At 42.3% G+C, this 14,061-nt stretch overlaps 1 protein-coding gene and 1 long non-coding RNA gene across 3 annotated transcripts; one reads left to right on the top strand and one right to left on the bottom strand.

Moving 5' to 3' along the window:
• Window positions 1–1,391: 1,391 nt before the first annotated feature.
• On the bottom strand, window positions 1,392–6,757 carry LOC108874362 (zinc finger protein 260). Of its 2 annotated transcripts, none has more exons than XM_051069536.1 (4): window positions 6,074–6,757; window positions 5,731–5,831; window positions 4,603–5,172; window positions 1,392–3,969 (listed from the first exon to the last, which is right to left on the bottom strand). In XM_051069536.1, the coding sequence occupies exons 1-4, from the start codon at window positions 6,163–6,165 to the stop codon at window positions 2,675–2,677; spliced, it is 2,058 nt and encodes a 685-aa protein (XP_050925493.1). In that variant the 5' UTR covers window positions 6,166–6,757; the 3' UTR covers window positions 1,392–2,674. The 2 variants fall into 2 exon arrangements, with proteins under 2 accessions (XP_050925493.1, XP_018518312.1); XM_018662796.2 differs by having other exon boundaries at window positions 5,731–5,871; window positions 6,074–6,752.
• Window positions 4,011–4,845, top strand: LOC127142257 (uncharacterized). Its single transcript, XR_007812744.1, has 3 exons — window positions 4,011–4,253; window positions 4,411–4,552; window positions 4,701–4,845. It is a non-coding gene; the product is annotated as an uncharacterized LOC127142257 (long non-coding RNA).
• Window positions 6,758–14,061: the final 7,304 nt, after the last annotated feature.

Raw genomic sequence — 14,061 nt, 5'->3', positions numbered from 1 at the left:
CAAAGTAAACAGTGAAAAATATCAATGAAAGTAACTATCATTATGAGGCAGTAATTACTCAAATGATGACAAATGAATCACTGTGACAGGGACATGCAGAAGAAAACAATGACTCAAATCACACAAGTCACTGAGGAAAATTTTGTTGTATGAATACGCTTTGTGTTTTTATTATAATATTATCATCTTAAACCAAACCTACATTAAAGAAATTATTTGTCTTCTTGCTGAGAGTTCAATAAGAGGTTAGAAATCCCTCTGTGTGAAACATATCAGAGAACTCAGAGATAACTCCAGTATTTTTGAACCTTCTAGGGTGTAAATGATTGTAAAGTACCAGACTTGATTGACAAAAACAGGAGTTTTACTGAGCTGTAAAACCTGGAATACCACTGCCTCCATCTGTTTGTTTGATTGTGTTATTTTGTGACTTTCAGTGGTGGAAGAAGTAATCAGATACTTTAGAAAACTTAAAACTACCACACAATAACACAAACAAACAAGTAGATCTCATATTGGTTTCTCAGCAAGAAGGAGAATAAGCATATTTCTCAAAATGCTGAATTGTTCTTTTAAATATAGATTTGGTTTAGTATAATCAAGATTATCCTCCAGAATCTGGATTTTGCTCTGTGTACACTTAAATACAAAACACTCAAATAGATGCACTGGAAATATTTTAACATAAAGACAAAATGTAAATAAAACATCTGTTGTCAACATTGACCGTTACTGTGTAAACTGGTGTTTTTTAAACTATCAGCAGAGTCACTCTTACATTACATAACTCCAACTTTAACAAAACATCCAAAGGAACCAAATTAGTGACACAGCGTCCCCGCAAATCATTTCCAGATAATCACACCCACCTTATGAGGACTTCTGGGCCTTGGACACTGTTGGTCAGGATTTGTAAGCTGACCTTTTTTTTTTCCCTGTAACATCGAAGAGTATCCACAGTTTGGATGTGACGAGCTGGAGACGGCTGAGGAGAATGCAGCAGCAGCGCCACCTACTGGTAAAACTGGTCAAGTATGAGTCAGTTTGTTTATTGGTGCAGACTGTAAATACTGTCAGTGTTATTTTCTTGTTCTTGTTCTCAGGGTTTGATATGAAATCCACATTATCTAACAATGTCCTGAGACCTCCCTGTTAGCGGAGATGGAAAGTAACTAAATAGATTTATTCAGTTATTGTACTTAAGTACAAATTTGAGGTACTTGCTTTTACTTTTTGTTTTTTGGCACTTTATATTCTACTTCACTACATTTCAGAAGCAACTGGGTGATCTAAACAAATAACACACACAACAAGTGACAGTAAAGAGTTAAATGGACTCTGGTCATATGTGATGGAGCCCAGATAAACTCTGAAAGGGAAAAAGAAGTTACTTCTTTTTGACAGACTCAGCTTAATTTATTCAGGTTACAGTCAAATAATACTGAATAAACACTGATGATGTTGATCTCATCAGTTACCAACAAAGTATCATTTCACGTTTAGACGTTTGCTGGACTTTTCTAAATATGGTCACATTAATTAAACCTCAACATTAATTGGCAATAATATGTAAATTAAAGGCACTTGCTTATAGCCATTTAACATGGACAGAAATCTGGAAGTGAAACATCCATAGCACTTACTTACTTTGGTAAGTGTTTAACATTTTAAAAGCAAGAGAACACTAAATGTACTTTAGTTAGTTCGTTAAACGCGATGAGAGAAACCACCTCCTTAGAAATACTTTCATACTTTTTCCTTTGTTTTCCTGTCAGTCTTCACTTAATCTAAAAGCAGCAAAATAACAAAACATTTATTCTTTCTGAATAAATCTCAGTCAATGAGGAGTTTCCCTGCATTTGATAAAAAGGGAGAACTCAGGATGTGTTCAGCACTTTCCTGTAGTGGTGTCTCTCTTCACGTTAAACTGTCAGCTCCATTTAAAAAGCATTTCTTTGAAGGCAAAGTTCAACAGTTTGGGAAATACTCGTATTTGTTTTCTGGCAGAGAGTTGGATGAGACGGTTGATATCTACAGAGAAACTCAGAGTCATGTGATCATTTTGAATCTGTGCGTGCAGACTGGAAAACCACAGACTTCATACATGCAACACCTGGTCTGAGAAGAGAGGGGACTGACACTAAAAAACACCTCCACTGAATGATGCATCGAATCAACACTGTGATGATATTTCTATGAATCAGACATTACTTTAGGAGATTCACGAAGGAAACTCTGCACAATTCAGACCAACTGTATCAAAGTAATGATAATAATAAAACACTGTTGGCTAAAACAGTGGTGTAAAAGCAAATTTTCATGGCTTTATGAAGAGTTAAGTGCTGGATTATTGAGAACTGCTTGTTTGGTGAATGTTGTTACAGGCAGTCCAGTCTGTATGCTAAGCTAAGCTAAGCTTCAGATTAATCATACAGACATGAGAGTGAAATCAATCCACTATTTAACTCTATGCAACAAATGGGCATATCTCCAAAAATGTCAAACTGCCCCTTTAAAACACAGTCCAGTTTGACTCTCACTCATCCATTCACATACAAGAAACAACTGCAGTTTGGGGTTCAATGTCTCACCAGCAGAAACAAACATGGTAGTAAACAGTCAAGTCTGTGATTAGTGGACAACCTGCTCTGCCTCCTGAGCCACAAAAAAACCTTCAAAGTCTCTGATCCAACGTTTCTTTCTTGTAGTGTGTTAATCGGTGGTTTGTGAGGTGCTGCAGGAGCCTGAAGCCCCTCTTACAATGTTCACACTCAAAGGGCCGCTCTCCTGTGTGGATACGAATGTGTTTAGTGAGGTTACTCTTGTGGTTGAACTGCTTCCCACAGTCTTTACACTCGTAGGGTTTCTCTCCAGAGTGGATGAGCTCATGTTTCTTCAAGTTCGTTGCCTGGGAAAAGCACTTGCCGCACTGGGAGCAGCGGTGCGGTTTCTCTGCCGTCTCCCGGCACTCGTGATTGGTCAGCTCTGCCAGCTCTCTGAATTCCTTCCCACACAGGGAGCAGCGTGGAGGTTTGTCTTTGTGGCTGGCCTGGTGTGACTTCAGAGCGGCCGGACGGGAGTAACCTTTCCCACACTGGTCGCATGTGTACGGTTTCTCTCCCGTGTGGCCTCGCTCGTGGATGACGAGATGCTGCAGGAGACGGCAGCTCTTGCCGCAGTAGGAGCAGCTGTACGGTTTCTCCCCGGTGTGAATCATCTGATGCTTCTTCAGGTTGTTTCTGTCGCTGAAGGCCTTGGAGCACAGGGTGCACTTGAAGGGTTTCTCTCCTGTGTGGGTGTACTGGTGCGCCACCAGCGACACCTGGATCCTGAAGCGCTTTGAACACAGCTTGCACTGGTACGGTTTCTCCCCCGTGTGGATGCGTTCGTGCTGCTTCAGCTTCGAATGCTGCTTGAAGCGCTTTGCACAGTAGCGGCAGCTGTGCAGCCTCTCCTCAGAGTGACTGAGCATGTGTATTTTGAGGTCTCCCCTTCTGGCACAGGTCTTCCCACACTGCTCACAAGTGAAAGTTTTCTCCCTGGTGTGGATCAGCTGGTGCTCCTTCAGAGTTCCTTCTCTCCCGAACTGTTTCCCACACACTTTGCAGCTGAAAGACCTCTCCCCGGTGTGGGTGAGGAGGTGCTGCCGGAGGGTGCGTAACAGGTAGAAGCTCTTGTTGCACTGCGAGCAGGCGTGACATCTTTGTCGTGGAGCCTCCTCAAATGTTTCCTTCCCCTCGTGGTTTTCAGCGTTCTCTTTGTGAACGTGTGCGTGCAGCCTCAAGTGGCGTTTAGTCCGAAACGTCAGGCTGCATTTGTGGCACGAATGCGTCTCCTGCTCCGTCTGGGTCGGCGTACTTCTCGTCACGCTGCAGTGACGCCGCTGGTGTCTGACGAAGTTGCTTCTCCTTGCAAACGATTTCCCACAATGCTCGCAGCGGTGAGATCGGAGTTCCTGCTGGTTCCTCTCTGCTCCGTTTTCATTTGTCAAGAGCATGGGAGAAGCAGTGATAGATTTATAAAGAGAGGAGAGAAAAGGCAGAAATACAATTTAGAAATCTGCCCTACACTAAAGCTGGGATGTGTTTTTTTCTGTAGATGGCCAGGGAGGAGAGATGAGGAGAATGGAAGTCAAGGAGATAAACAGAAGAGGAAGATCGTTTTAGTTTCACCAGAAACATCTCTAATTATCAGTACCAGACTCCATTGACAAAAACTCCATTGTGCTGTCATGACACAAGAAGAAGACAGTGGTAAAGTCAGCAACGCAGCAGTAAAGTACTGTTACTTTTACAAAATAACCAAACTAAATTATTTGGAATAAAGTAGATGTTAGTTGTAGTTAGTTATATAACATGTAGTCTGATCCTGGAACAGTGACATTAACATTTTGTGTCTTTTTGTTTGTAGTTGGAACTATGTGATAAATCAACAAGTAAAGAAAAGAATGAATCTGACCAGTTTTCAGTCATAGACAAGAAGAACCAAAGAAACAATCTGGAGGTTTGATACGGGGCTGGAGAAGGAAACAGTTTTCATTCAAACCATTTTAGTGAGTAAAATAAAACGCGGATTCATCTTTGATTTTAAAGAAACGTTTACCTCCAGCTCTGCTCTCAGAAGCTCCCTCGTCTTCAGCGTCCTGCTGCTCTGCTGTGGTGACGTTAATGTTTCTGTGTTGTGATCTCGTGTCCCCGCAGTCGCCCTCTTCCTGACGCACCTCTGAATCACCGCCTGCGTGACTCAGCATGGCAGATTTGAGGGACTCGGACAGTTCGTAGTCCTGTATGACCCACGTCACCCCGTCTGAGCCGCCGTCGTCCTCCTGAAACACCAACAGCGTCCCGTCAGCCACGATGTGACCCGGCTGGAGTTCATCGGTTTCCTCAGCTTTGATTTCCACCCAGCTGACGCCTCTGTCGTCACACTCCAACGCTTCCTCTTCTTCTTTACACAAACTGATGTCTGCTCTGAGGTCGGTGCGGCACCGCTCACCGCGTGGCTTCTCAGAGCAGCCGTCGGCCTCCAGCTGCTCGTTGTCCTCTTCTAACTCGACCTCGACGCTGGGGAAGCTCTGCTCCTGACGGACGGTCTCTCCGCTCAGTCCTGGGGTTTTCATACAGTCCACCAAACAGACAGAGAGCTCCTTCAGCACGAGGACAGGGAGGTCGTCTGAGGAAACCAGCTCAGTTAAAAACACAGCTGCAGCAGTCAGAGAGTTTCACACACTACATGTTATATGACACAGATACACTGAAGCTGAACTGAAGCTCAGTCAGGGCCAGAAAGGTGGATTTACAGTTCTGTCGGCTGCTGAAGACATGAGGACGCTGAACAAAGACTCTGATCTGCTGCTAAACTGAAACACAATCCTGTAAAGTCATCACCACTTCCTGTTCCCTTAGATCATCTCAAAGACTAGACCTTAGATTTAGTATCCACTCTCACAGCCACACTCTCTCTCTCTCTTTATCTGTTGCTGATTTCGATCGTTCACACTGGTTGAGAACGAGCTGAAGTTTCAAAGAGTGATGAGGAAACCTGGTTTACTCGTTTTTAGACACACACCAGTCTGGGCTGCACGTGCTGCAGTAACTGGGTGCGGACTACAGGCTTCTCTGTGCACAGCTACCTGGCTATCATCCACCTGCATCTGAGGCATTTAGGGAACATCTGTAAATTATAACAACAGACATTAAACGTCTACACATGTTCGTGGCAGCTGCTCACCTTCTGGTTCCTGCTTCACCTCTGGTCTCAGGTCTGCCGGGGTCTTCATGCAGTCCACCAGGTGGACCGACAGCTGCTTGAAGCCCAGCAGAGACAGACTGCTGAGCGACGCCATGACACTTCAGTCAGATTAACACTGAACTGTAGAAATAATCATAATAAAGTCACAGGGTTCAGACTGTGCTGACATTAAACTGACTAATGTGGATTTAACGACCACAGAGCTGACGATGTGTCCTCGGTTTATCCTTCAGGTTAACTGTAGCTCCATCCACCTTCATCAGTTAAAGTTATTATATCTCGAGTTAAAAGCAAACAGAAGGAAAATATGGTCAGGACTTACCAAACCGAGTCAAATCCAGTCTGTATCCGGGCTAACGTTCGAGCTAAACTGCAGCTGAAGACGAATCCCCGGCTCATTTGAACGTAATACATAAAGTCCACTCGTGTTTATATATTTATTATATTTCTGTTTAGTTGTAGAAGTAGTTTCTCGTCTTTTCACGACGTTACGTTTGAACCTGGAGCTCTGAAAAGCTGCACAGAAACTACAACGTACGAGAGGAAACTAAACTCTAACGTGTTTGGGTTCTATTTCCGGGTTTAGTTGAATGATGGGTCTGTCAGCCAATGGGGGAACGGGAAAGTGAAGCGAAGGCGGGACGTTTCGCACATTCGGCGCCAATCGCGTTGCCGCTTGTTTACACCGAGATGGCAACTCTTGCGGGACAAAAATAGTTTTAAAAAACGCGTTTTACCTAAAAAATTTCAGGGTTTTTCTTAATCAAAACTCTTGAGGTATTTTTTGGACATTTCTTTACATTCTTGTTATTACTACAGATGTAACACAGCATGAACAGAAAAGACTAAATAAATAATCAGAGGAAAGAAAATTAAGCAGAAATGTGTTGTGCATAAAACTGAAGCAAGTAACAGGAGAATAAACACAGTGAACGTTTACTAAAACTCTCTGTGTTGCACTTTTCTACACACCACTAGATGGAGCCACGTGATCAATTTGCAGCTGTACATCCTCTTTACAGTAATGTAGGGGATTTGAAACATGCTCTGCTTCATTATACCACAATACCCAAAATACAGTAAGAAAATCAGTGTGAAAGAGGTCTGTATGTGCAGGAACTGGTCCTGGAGACGCAGCAACACACTGAAGTAAATCATCTGTCCAATGACTCACTGTGACACAAACATTTATTCACTGAGATAAAAACCAAAAAAAAGCCTGAACTAGATTCTGGGCCTCAGAGAGAAAAAACATCCTGCTGGTCCTCAGGCTCATAGCGGATAAAGACTTGAACAATCGTTTTAACACTGGAAAACCGATAACACACACTTGAGCACAAAGACACACACACACACACGTCCACGAACACAAATCCACAGCCTGAATCCTTTGATAATTTGCTCTTTTGAAGACGGACGTTTTTGAAGTCCCTTTGAAGTGACTTTTACTGATGTTGTTGGTTTGTGAGCTTCATTTAATTGACTCAATTATTTCAAATTCAAAGACTCGCCCTTCCTCATGTACGACTGATTGGTGTATGATGTGGAGTAGCTGGAAGAGGCCGAGCTCAGGGAGTGAAGAGCAACATGCCTTTAATCCTCCAGAGCAGAGCAGCGTCGAGTTTCAGCGTAAGAAATGAAGGTAAAAGTTTGTGGACCACGCTCTCTGGGATGCTCCTCCAGTTCTGTATCTCTCTCTAAAATCTGGATTCGTCAGATTTCCCACCGGTGTAAACACCAGACACCTTAAAGCTCAGTTTGGCAAACAGAGCAGCTCTCCTGCGTCTCAATTAGAGAGGATGAAGTTTTAGTCACAGCCCCAGTTGGTGAGTTTTTAAACATGTTGATTTAAAACACGAGGAAGCTCCTTTTTACATTTTAAACAAACCGATTAACAGATTCACTCAGCCAGCTGAGCTGATGGTTTAAGGGATGCATTAAAAATGTTGAAACTCTGCGGATTCCTGCATACGGTGGCTGGGGTGGGACATATTAACATATATAACTCACATCAGACTTTGGGACAGTTTTAAACAGAAGAAGGCTGTTGTTGTTCGATACCCAGCCCGAACAACAACCACACAAACAGCCAGCAGGAGACGTTTCAGTTCACTCGTTAGTATTCAGTCAGTGAAGTGCAGCGTTTGCAGTGGCTCAACATTTCGACCCCAATTTCACATATTCCTCTGCTAACATTTAGCACACACACATAAATACACAGACACACAATCCCTCGTCACGCCCTGTGCCCTGCAAGATTACAGGGGTTTACATCCTCCTCCTCCGTCGTCAAAACCCTTTTACAAGTTAATACCTCAGGTGCACACACACACACACACACACACACACACACACAGCTGGAAGGTCAACATTTGCACACAAATTGTCTGCCTTGTGTGTTTTGGTGAAGCCCAGGATGATTCCAGTCAGCCGAGTCTTTGTTCGGGGGAAACGGTGACGGTGATTTGCAGGGAAATAAAGTCCCAGCAGGAAACCTCTCCTGTCGTCAGATCATGTAGAGAACACACTGGAGAGAATCAAAGGTTCCCCTCCTCCTCCGTCCTCATCTTTCTCACCTTCTTTCATGGCTCTCTCACTGCAGAGGGAAGAGGAGAACATGGCGGAGCTGTGTAGGAATGAGCAGATCAATGCCTTAGTGATCAATGCTTCCAGGCCAAACACTATTCATTGTATTTTCAGTTTCATGCAGTTGCAGCGGACGTCTGCAGTCGGCCTGTGACGATACACTCCGCTCACGAGACGAGAGGATAGACCATAAGTTCAGTGATGAGATATATGACTGGAAAGATTCTTTTATTTGACTGAAAGTCGCAAAATACAAAACAATGCAGGTGCATTTTCAAATGTCTGTGTCTGAGTTTCTAACTGTGACAAAGTATAAAAAACAAAACTAAATAAAACGACATTTTTCTTAGAAAACTGCAGCGTTGAGTTTAGGTTTGTTAGCAACACCAGGTGATTAGAGCACTCTGTCGTCAGATTAGACAGAAACACCTGCAGAGAGTTAGTAACATGGAGTCATGGGATATGAATGAGAGAAGATGAAGAGGGAAAGAGGGAGAGAGAGGCTCAGTGCATCATGGGAACACCCGCGGCGGTCTGGGCCTACAGCAACATAACTGGAGGACGGTTCAGAACCAGCTCTGACTTCAAGCTTTATCAAACATCTCAGGTTGTTTCCTTCTTCCTCCTGTTTCATGTCTTTACACATAAACAGAGTGAGGATGAAGTCTGGGACTGAACATAATTAGGTTTCACTGTGTATAACTGCCGACACCAGAGCCTCAGCTTACTCCACATAATCTGTGTCTACAAACTCTGTCAAATCACTTTTCCTCCTCCTCTCTGTTCTCTCCTTCCTTTTCTCTCTCCTCGCTGACTTGTTTTCCTCTCCTCTTTTTGTCCTCCCCCTCTCTCTCTATTTCCTCTGCCCTAATTGGCTTCTGATGCATTTTTAATGTTCAGCCACCCAAACCACAGTCTGTCTGCCAAAGTGTGTGTGTGTGTGTGTGGCAATAAAATTGAATTTGTGTATTTCTTGTGACAGTGTGTGTGTGTGTGTGTGTGTGTGTGTGTGCATGTCAGAAAATAATGTTAATGTGTTTGTGTGCTTGTGTTTCTCCTGCTGTTTGAGTTTGCAGGTGAATGTGTTGTGAGTCTGTGTGCATGTTTCCGTGCATAATCTTGTCACAGGAAGTCAATTTGTCCTCGTCTTTTCGTGCCTCGTTCCGCGCTCCCAGCGGACGCCTTAATGGCAAACGAGAGAGAGCCGAGCACCAGGAAGTCAGACGGCAGAGTGTCTTGCTCGTCACCGTCAGTTTGTGGTTAACAGCTTTCCCACAAACTATTTGACGGTGGCTGCGCTTCATTAAATGAACTTGCAGCATCCTGTCGCGCTGCCAGCAAAGTGGGTCACTCAAGTGTGTGTGTGTGTTCTCACACCCATGAGTCCAAATTGTCCTTAGAAGGGTAGAAACATGAGGACAGTCCTTCAAAGCGAGGACGTTTTGTGTCGCTGTTCGTTTTGGGAACGTCCTGTGAGCATCAGTCATTTCATCTCAGTCCTGAGAGTGATGAAGTGTGACGGAGCACACAGGAACATTAACACAGGAAACCACCACTCAGCTTTATCCCAGCAGAAACAAGTCAGTCAACCAGTGACGATATAAAAAGATGGACGATATGTCAGCTGAAGCCAGAACGTTTCGATCGCCCCCTTGTGGCCGGCTGCAGTATTGCTCATATACCGCGGCTCCACCGGCCAATCAGCTGAGAGTTAGATGAGAAGTTCAATGCCACCCTCGTGTCTGTAAAGAATCAGGGCTGCTACTAACAGTAACTTTCATTCTTGATTAATCTGTTGACCTTTTAGTCCATGAAACACTAAAAAAGCCACAACTTCTCCGAGCTGAAAGCGACGTCTTAATGACACGAGGAAACTAATCACATGGTCTGCAAACTGTGAGAAGATGAATGAGGCAGGACGAGATTTCTATTAATTATTCTTGAATATTTCTCACACATCACTGATTTTTATGTGTGAAGAAAGGAGGAGATAAATTACAGGCAATAGATGAACTGTGTGTTGTGTCTGTTGTTTCTGTTGTGGGTTTGCATTCATTAATCTTCCATTTGGTGTTGTCTCTGTGCGATAGAAAATAAATGTCGTTTCTTTAATATATTCACATCGTTGCTGTAGGTTTTTTACACTTCACTGTTCTGTTGTCATTTATATGGAAATAAAACCATGTACAACATAATAACAGGAAAGTATTTTAGAAACATCATCTAGTGAGAAACTTCTTAATAATCATTAAATGATAAGAAAAGTCAGATGCTGCTGAAAATGATAATAAAGCTCCTTCCAGTAACACACATATAAAATCAATATGTGTGCAACATTTCCAATGAACTGTGAACTGAATATAAGAACAAAGAAAAGAAATGCTACAAACCTGAAGTTTCTTTTTCTTTATTTTACCTCAAAATCTCAGCTTCAGGATCATTTTGTCCTCTGTTATTCCCTCTCTGCTCCCTGAACACCTGTTGTTTCTCTGTGTAACTGTGGTTTTTCAGGTTCGATCTCCCTCTGACTGAGTGACAGTGCTGAACTGTAAATATCAGATAACAGGGTCTCGCCGCATATACATCACGACACAAAACAAATGTGACAGGGAATGGAGGAAACAATTCATTATCATGTTAATCACTTTGTTCGTAAATGAAACTGCTCTGTGCATCATTACACACACGAGGGATGAATATGAATCCAGCGTCTGCATGAAGTTAGCAAATATCTGCTGGTCACACACAACTGAGCTTCAGTCTGTGGCCTGATTCATGAAGACAGGTGTCTGGAGTGTGTGTGTGTGTGTGTGTGTGTGATGACTGGTATGAATGGAGCAGGGGAAGAGACTGATGGACACACTGAACAGTTAATTACAGTGTAAACAGGAAAATGGTTTAAATTTTCTTACATGGTGTTAAATGATATGTGTGTGTTTGACAGAGACAGGAGAGTGTAGAGCCACACACACACACATTTGTTCCCCGGAGGCTTTTCAGAATAGTTTACTCTGACTAACTTTTTTATTCGTGTGTGTGTATGTATTTAAATAGGCCTGTGTGTGTGTGTGTGTGTGTAAGTGTGCGTGTAATGAGATAAAGGATTTCTGAGATAACTGTGCTGATCGAGCAGGGTTTTTTGTATTTCTGGTTTAATGTAATGTTCCCCGACTTCACACATGGCTTCACTTGATATGAGCCAGCAGGCAGAGATGAAACACATTTGTACTTCTATACCTGTAAGGACCCTCACTAATGCAATACACTCCACAGCCACTAATGCTAACCTTTACCTAAACCTAATTCTGAACTTAGACCAAAACAAAGTCTTAACAAAGTCCTTATGGGTAAGTCTTGCCACTCAGCAGCCATCTTGGCAGTGCCCTAAACATGTCCCCCCTAACCCTAACCCAAAACCAATCACTTAGTCACTGAAAAAAATCTCAATCTAAAGGTCTTTCAACTGTCTTCATTTCCAAACATCTGTTCTGAACATGTCCTCACCACTTTTCCAAAAAATGCTCTTACTTTTCAAACAAGTAGTGACTCATAAAAATGTCCTACTTTTCTAAAATGTCGTTTTCCAAAAGATACCTTTGCTTTTTAACACTGTTTTCAATAATGCCTCTATATGTCTTCACTTGTCCTCAGTGTCCTTATTTTTTTTTTAGAAATTTCCTCACCTTCAAAACTTGTTCTCACTTTCCACAAATGTCAACATTTTCTGAAATGTCTCTAACTTTAAAAGTATTATTCTCCACAAATGTCCTTTCCTTACTTTTCTGACAGGTCCTTGCTTTTGGAAAATATTGTCTCTAGCAAGATCTAAATATTCTTCATCAAAACCTGTAAATTACAGATCCAAATCAATGCTTCTTCATGCTTTAGTCCATTAACCAAAAGTGTTGTGTAGTTTCCTTTCCCAAGTTTCACTACACACAAATTATTAAAAACATATAACTGGCATCTTGCCATTCACCTTCGCCCCTTATTTATCCAATTTATAATACTTAAAATTGTATTACGCAAGCTTTGTGAATTATCCAAAGCAACACTGAAAAATGGAGCTTGTTATCTCCCACGGAGAGATAAATAAATAATAGAAACAGCTTTCTAAATTCAACAAGGTTACAGGAAGTCAGTGAGCATAGCCAAAGTTCAAAGATTAATCCTGAATAATATATGAGTGCTTGTTTCTTTCACATGAAGCCCACTGCACTGAGTGAGATTTGGGCCTGAACATTCATCCTGTGAAGAGAGTTCATTCTCAACAGAGCACCGCCAAGGTTGAAAGTTCAGTGAAAATATCTCCTACTGCTTTATGACACAGGGTGGTTCCAATCTGGGGAAGATATTATGATTTCAGAAGGCATTGTGGGATTTGTATATAGACTCTGAAATTGCTGAGGTAATCAATTATGAATGGGCTGATGGGGAAGGCTCGGCAGACTGAACATAATCTTCTTTGAGGACTTGTGCTTCACTGTTTATTGACCCAAAAACACTAGATTTAAGCATAATGTTAACTTCATGGATGAAGTATCAACAGAGGTTAGAATCTGAAATTGGGTGGAGAGAAAAATCCCAAAAGTGCTGATCAAACAAGTTCAATAAAATCCTCTTTCTCTTTGAAGTCACTGTTATATCCTCACCCTGCCCATCATCCTGTTCATTAAAGGCATCTTTAGCCAGAAAAACATTTGTTACCATTCAGGCCCTAAACCACCATTTTCATGTCATTTAAAAAGCTTTTCCACTGCCAGAACTCGATGAAACATAATTATTGCTCCAAGTTTTACGTCTTATTTCGACTACTCTTCACAAGTGTTGGGAACAAGTTCGTACATTTCTTAGAAGGTGATACTGAATACGAGTTCCAGGTTCTTTCAGGGGTTGCTAGCAGTGCTATTGATCACAACTGGTTAAATGGTGACAAAACATTACAATGACAACAACGAATAAAACAACTGTGAGCTGAGCTAGGCACTGAAGTGTTTTGAGCCAAATGCTAATGCTAATGCTTAGTTTTTACAATCACCATCTTAGTTTGGCGTGTTAGCATGCTAACATTTTCCTATTAGCGCTAAATGCAAAGTAGAGCTGATGCAGACTTAAGCATAAACCAAGGTCCTGAAGAGGTTAAAAGTTTGACCTGATGGTGGTACTAAGGGGTCACACAAGTTATGAGACTTTCTCTCTCATCATCCTCTGGGGACCACGAATGTCTGAACCATATTTCATGTCAATCCATCTGACAAGTTGTTTAGATATTTGATCGAAAGCAATGGACAAATCAACCAAACATTACCATCTATAAAACGAATGTCTCGGAGGAAAAAAGGATGAATTTCTGATATAAAGATGTGAGAAAATGTCATTTTTACATCGCGCTACAACAAGATTACAACATGAAAAATGCATTTTTCATTTCATGGGGCCTCTACATTTCTGAGCATCATGGCTCAGTTGTTCTGTTGTTGTGTGTTTAATAAGTCAAACATGCTTCCCCAAGGAGAACAGAGGTCCTGAGTTCAGCGGGAACAACACAGCCTGTCTCTTTACATTATCCCAGCATCGTGAGGTTTTACCAGGCCACGGCCTCAGCTCTGCCTGTAGCTTCCCTCTGCTTTACTCAGCTTATATTCTGCCTCGACATGCTCCTGCCTCAGAACTGTGGCCTGTGGAAATGTGCTATTGTTTGACTATGGACAAGCGTATCTGCTA

This window comes from Lates calcarifer, unplaced genomic scaffold, assembly GCF_001640805.2.
Source record: "Lates calcarifer isolate ASB-BC8 unplaced genomic scaffold, TLL_Latcal_v3 scaffold_37_80, whole genome shotgun sequence".
NCBI lineage: Eukaryota > Metazoa > Chordata > Actinopteri > Centropomidae > Lates > Lates calcarifer.
Note: the sequence above shows the minus strand (reverse complement) of the source record. Positions and strands in the feature narration are given on the sequence as shown.

Bases quoted from the DNA above. Each gene is read 5' to 3' on its own strand.
- LOC108874362 (XM_051069536.1), bottom strand. From the start codon at position 6,165: ATGTATTACGTTCAAATGAGCCGGGGATTCGTCTTCAGCTGCAGTTTA. The intron at 5,832-6,073 runs GTAAGTCCTGAC...GGCGTCGCTCAG, and splicing joins ACTGGATTTGACTCGGTTTG to CAGTCTGTCTCTGCTGGGCT. The intron at 5,173-5,730 runs GTGAGCAGCTGC...TGGTTTCCTCAG, and splicing joins GGTGAAGCAGGAACCAGAAG to ACGACCTCCCTGTCCTCGTG.